At 44.9% G+C, this 6000-nt stretch overlaps 1 protein-coding gene across 1 annotated transcript; it reads right to left on the minus strand.

Annotated features, from left to right (window-relative positions):
• Positions 1 to 3907: 3907 nt before the first annotated feature.
• On the minus strand, positions 3908 to 5751 carry LOC132571290 (zinc finger protein OZF-like). The gene has a single exon (XM_060238061.1). It carries the CDS (start codon positions 5609 to 5611, stop codon positions 3926 to 3928), a length of 1686 nt encoding a protein of 561 aa, XP_060094044.1. The 5' UTR covers positions 5612 to 5751; the 3' UTR covers positions 3908 to 3925.
• Between the last annotated feature and the right edge of the window lie 249 nt (positions 5752 to 6000).

Consider the following 6000-nt stretch of genomic DNA (forward strand, 5'->3'; position numbering starts at 1 on the left):
AAAGGAGATTGAAGACCAGCTCGTATCTCCTTAAGCACTCAGGAGTCCACACAGAGGAGATACCTCATCACTGCTCAGTATTCCAAGAGCTTGAGGTAGAGATCCAACCTTCCTGGTCCTCAGAGAAACCACACAAGTGTGAAACTTTCCTATAATCAGTTCCGAAGAGCTCTTCAAACACTGAGGTGTTACACAAAGAAAAGCCTTTTTAGTGGTTGCTCTCCTCTTCTCCTGTGGAATCTGCTAATTCAGGATATCTGCCAAGCTAACTCTATCTGACATCTGCCAAACTGGCCAAAATATTTATCTTTTCTATCTTGTAACAAAACAGACAGGTTGAGGGCAGGAGATATCTACAGTTTCACTGCAACTGGCATAAAACTAGTGTGAGCAGCTGGCATTCTTAATTTACAACAAAAAAATGGCAGAGTTCTAGAGAGGCATCCCCCAGCCCTAAACCCTCATCACTCCACTCTGCTGTGAGCTTTTTTCTTTTCTTTTTTTTTTGGGGGGGGGGGGGAAGTCCAAAGTGAGAGCCAGTTTGGTGTAGTGGTTAAGTGTTAAGACTCTTATCTGGGAGAACCGGGTTTGATTCCCCAGTCCTTCACTTGCAGCTGGTCTTGGATCAGTCATAGCTCTCGCAGAGTTGTCCTTGAAAGGGCAGCTTCTGGGAGAGCTCTCTCAGCCCCACCTACCTCACAGGGTGTCTTTTTGTTGGGGAGGAAAGTAAAGGAGATTGTAAGCCACAGTGAGAGTCTGAGATTCAGAATAAAGGGTGGGATATAAATCCAGTAACTTCTTCAACGTGTTCTGGCAGTAGGATTAATTTGGAAAGAAAGGAAATGGTTGTCTCCCCCAACCCAACAACTCAGTTCAAAGGGTCAGACCACCCAAGAACATACAGTATTGGGGAAATGAGCAGGTATCTTTGGTGTTGACATTAACACTGTGGGACACAAGTTCCCCAATTCCAGTTGTCTTCCTCACCCAATACCCACCACAGATTCTCCCAGAGAAAATCAGGGTGGAGTAAAATTCCCTCCTCCTTTTCTAGGATCCAAGAGCTGAAAATGACCTGGAGTAAGGGCTTACTCTCCACCACTGACATACACACCTTGAATTCCTCCCTTGAGAATTTTATTGCACATTCTGAGAAAATTCTTTTTTTCCCCCTGTTTTAATTTGAAAAAGTATCTGTGTTAGGATTGCTAACAGACCTAAAGAGAGAAAAAATATCCTGCCCCTTTCACAAACTTAGTGTGTGGGAAAGGGGAGCTAAAGAGGTAAATAACATCCCATGAAGCGTCTGTTAATGGAACAGCACACTTTTTAACTCTGGGTGGTTGGCAATCCTAAATATCAAAATTTTTCAGCTGTGAAACAGTATGGTTTTGATAATCAATCCTGAACAGACTGGTGCCCACCATTGCAGAAGAACTCCTCCCAGAGAGCCAGTGCGGCTTCAGAGCTAACAGGAGCACCACCGACATGGTATTTGTTCTCAGGCAGCTCCAAGAGAAATGCAGGGAACAGAACAAGGCTCTGTATGTGACTTTTGTCGACCTTACCAAAGCCTTCGATACCGTTAGCAGGAAAGGCCTGTGGCAAATCTTGGAACGTTTAGGATGTCCCCCAAGGTTCCTCAGCATGATCATCCAGCTACACGAAGACCAGCGAGGCCAAGTCAGACACTGCAACGACCTCTCGGAGCCCTTCCCAATAGGCACAGGTGTAAAGCAAGGCGGCGTTCTCACGCCAACTCTCTTTACGATCTTCTTTAGCATGATGCTTCAAAGAGCCGCAGTAGATCTAGATGATGACGATGGTGTCTACATCCGCTATCGCACCGATGGCAGCCTGTTCAACCTGAGGCGACTAAAGGCTCACTCCAAGACGATGGAAAAACTCATCCGAGAGCTACTGTTTGCTGATGATGCTGCACTCGTCTCCCACTCGGTATCAGCTATGCAGCATATGACGTCCTGCTTTGCAGAGGCTGCCAAGCTATTCGGCCTACAAGTTAGTCTGAAGAAGACAGAAGTTCTCCACCAGCCTGCACCCCAGGAAGATTATCACCCTCCCTGCATCACTGTGGGTGAATCAGTTCTGAAGACAGTCCAGCAGTTCAGCTACCTGGGGTGCATCATCTCCTCAGATGCCAAGATCGACAAGGAGATTGACAACAGGCTGGCAAAGGCAAACCGTGCCTTTGGCCGACTGCACAAAAGAGTGTGGAGCAACAAGCATCTGAAAAAAGGCACAAAGATCAATGTTTACAAAGCGGTTGTGATGACAACCCTCATCTACGGCTCCGAATCATGGGTTTTATACCGTCATCACCTGCGACTCCTCGAGCGCTTTCATCAGCGCTGCCTTCGCACCATCCTCAACATCCACTGGAGTGACTTTGTGACCAACACTGAAGTCCTCAAGCGGGCGGAGGTTACCAGTATCAAGGCACTGCTGCTGAAGACGCAGCTGCGCTGGGCAGGGCATATTTCTAGGATGGAAAACCACCGCCTTCCCAAGATTGCCCTGTATGGCGAACTCTCCACCGGCCATCGAAATAGAGGGGCACCAAAGAAGAGGTACAAGGACTCCTTGAAGAAATCCCTTGGCACCTGTCGCATCAACCATCACCAGTGGTCTGACCTAGCCTCAGATCGCAAAGCATGGAGACACACCATCCACCAGGCTGTCTCTTCCTTTGAGAACGCACGCATAGCTGGTCTTGAGGACAAAAGGAGATTGAGGAAGAATCGCACTGCTACAGCACCAACCCTAAATCAGACTTTTCCCTGCAGCCACTGTGGCCGGACCTGCCTGTCCCGCATTGGTCTTGTCAGCCACCATCGAGCCTGCAGCAGACGTGGACTATTGCACCCTTCTTAAATCTTCGTTCGCGAAGCCAAGCCGAGAGAGAGACATGTGTTGTAGGTATGTTATCAGTAATCAATAAATGCTGCAAAAATGAAGGATTATAAATTATCATAGAGATTATTATTTTTACCAGGTAATTCAGGCTTTGTGTTTTGCTTTCTGTGCTTTGTGAGTTTTTAAATTTAATTTATTAAATTTGATTTAATTTAATAAATTAAATTTGATTAGCCACCCTTCTCTGCTAATAGGGCTTAAGGTGGCTTACAACAATACATGTACAATACATGATTTAAATTAAAACCAACATTAAAACCTAGTCCAGATAAAAGCAGTTCCCATTACGAGAAGGCAAAAAAGTTACATTTCTTGAGTCTCTTGGGGGAATTTCAGGAAGCGGGCATACAAGCAGAGATGTTCCACCAGGCATTTGCTTGAGGACAGTAATGGGACATGCTATCTTCTCCTCAGAGACTGTCTTGGCACCTGCTAACATGTGATGGGGGTCTGGGTGAGAAACTGTGACCTTTGCTTTGTGTGGACTTTTTTGCTCTGAATTCTGGTAGGCTTGTAACGGCCCGGGAGAGGGTATATAGATCTGGTCCCAGTGATTCAAGCCAGATCTGACACAGAGAGTCATACTGCTATGATAAGTCTATCAATAAAGTGAACCTTTTCTGAACATCAGGGAGAGGCCTGCTTATCGAGGACTGCTCAGGAGCTACCAGTATTTCTTCTTGAATCTGCAACTGTTGGAATGGCCTTGGGTCAGCCATAGCTCTTGTAGAAGTTGTCCTTGAAAGGGCAGCTGCTGTAAGAGCTCCCTCAACCCCACCTATTTCACAGAGTGTCTGTTGTGAGAGGGGGGGAGAAGGTAAAGGAGACTGTGATTGCTTTGAAACTGAGATTCAGAGTATGGGACAGGATACAAATCCAATATCTTCTTGGTTAGGATAAGGCTTCTATGCAGATGCAAACTCCTTTGTCAGCCATTTCTATTGTTAGTGCTTTTCTTTTAGGTATGTAAGAGAAAAGCTCTTTTCACAGGCTAAGCAATTAGATGATTTATCCTTGTGTGGATTTTTAGATGGTTTTGAAGATTGCCATGCTGACTGAATCTCTTTCCACACTCCAAGCATTCAAAAGGTTTCTCCCCTGTGTGGGTTCTTTGATGCTGCTGAAGAGTGTGACTTCGACTAAATCTCTTCCCACATTCTGAGCATTCAAAAGGTTTATCTGTTGCATGGTTTTGTTGATGGTGTTGAAGAGTGCCTTTCTGCCTGAATCTTTTCCCACAGTCTGAGCATTCAAAAGGTTTTTCCCCTGTGTGGGTTCTTTGATGCTGCTGGAGAGTGAAGCTCTGACTGAATTTCTTCCCACACTCCAAGCATTCAAAAGGTTTCTCCCCAGTGTGGGTTCTTTGATGCTGTTGAAGAGTGCAACTCCGACTGAATTTCTTTCCACACTCTGAGCATTCAAAAGGTTTCTCTTTCGTGTGGGTTCTTAGATGCCGTTGAAGTGAAGAACTGTCACTGAATCTTTTTCCACATTCTGAGCATTCAAATGGTTTCTCCCCTGTGTGGGTTCTTTTATGCTGTTGAAGATTGCCATTCTGACTGAATCTTTTTCCACACTCTGAACATTCAAAAGGCTTCTCCCCTGTGTGAGTTCTAAGATGTTCAAGAAGATGGCCACTCCGACTGATTATGATTCCACACTCTGAGCATTCCAGTGGTTTCTTCCCTGTGTGGGTTCTTTGATGCCACTGAAGATTGCTACTTGAATTGAATTTCTTTCCACACACAGAGCATTCAAGACGTTTATCCCGTATGTGTGTTCCTTGATGCTGTTGAAGATTGCCACTCCGACTGAATTTCTTTCCGCATTCTGAACACTCAAAAGGTTTTTCTCCTGTGTGGGTTCTTTTATGCTGTTGAAGATGGCCAATCTGACTGAATTTCTTTCCGCACTCTGAGCACTCAAAAGGTTTTTCACCTATGTGAGTTCTTAGATGCTGCTGAAGATTACCACTCCGATTGAACTTTTTTCCGCACTCTGAGCACCCAAAAGGTTTTTCTTCTGTGTGGATTCTTTGATGCAGCTGAAGATTGCCGCTCAAACTGAATCTCTTTCCACACTCTGAGCACTCAAAAGGTTTCTCCCCTCTGTGGATTCTTTGATGCTGTTGAAGAGTGTCACTCCGTCTGCATCTCTTTCCACACTCTAAGCATTCAAAAGGTTTCTCCACTGTGTGTATTCTTTGGTGCACAAGGAGCTGTGATCTGTATTTGAAGTACTTTTCACACCGAAAGCATTTACTTGCCTTCATTATACTGTGCTTTGAAAAATATGAATTACCTCTTCTTCTCTCAGAGAATGCCTTTCCAGTCTCTGAGCAGATAAATGGCTTTTCTCCTGAATTAATCCTTTGGTGTTGAAGAAGGTGTGATTTCTGTGAGAAGTTGCTGCCACATTCTGAATAGCTATAAGCTTTCTCTCCTGTATGTGTTCTTTGATGTCTATGGAGCTCTGCTCTGTGAAGGAAGCTCTGTCCGCACTCCAAACATTGTTGGGTCTTCTTTCCACTGTGTATTCGCAAATGGATACTATATTGGGTTTGATCTGAGAAGGTGATTCCGCACTCCAAGCACACGTATGTTTCCTCCACCATGTGAATTACTTCGTGGAAATTCCCCCCTTGGCAAGGAATGAGTTCATCACTCTTCTGGGCCATGTGGCTTCCCTTCTGCTTCTGTGATCCAGCTTGAGTCCTGAAGTTCTCTTTCACGTCTTCATCCTTAACTTCATCTGGCAGTAGCTGATGCAGTTCCTCATCCTCCTGATCATCCCCTGCCAGAATAAAGAAAGAAATCCTGTTATATTATCCTTCCCCTTCCCATACTCTCTTTATGTACATTAAGTAATCATAATGGCAAAGATGTGATGTTAATGATTAAATACAAGGAGTTATATTGATGTCCAGTCCTACAACTGCAGAGACAGTTTCCTTCTAGTTGTGACAAGAGCTGTGAGAAGGTGGTTTTCAGTTTCCCATAAGAACATAAAAGGAGCCTTGTTGGATCAGGCCAATGGCCCATCCAGTCCAACACTCTGTGTCACACA

The sequence above is a fragment of the Heteronotia binoei genome, chromosome 5 (assembly GCF_032191835.1).
Source record: "Heteronotia binoei isolate CCM8104 ecotype False Entrance Well chromosome 5, APGP_CSIRO_Hbin_v1, whole genome shotgun sequence".
Taxonomy (NCBI): domain Eukaryota; kingdom Metazoa; phylum Chordata; class Lepidosauria; order Squamata; family Gekkonidae; genus Heteronotia; species Heteronotia binoei.

What these genes read in the sequence shown, in the direction of transcription:
- LOC132571290 (XM_060238061.1), bottom strand. Translation starts at nt 5,611, where the DNA reads ATGGCCCAGAAGAGTGATGAACTCATTCCTTGCCAAGGGGGGAATTTC.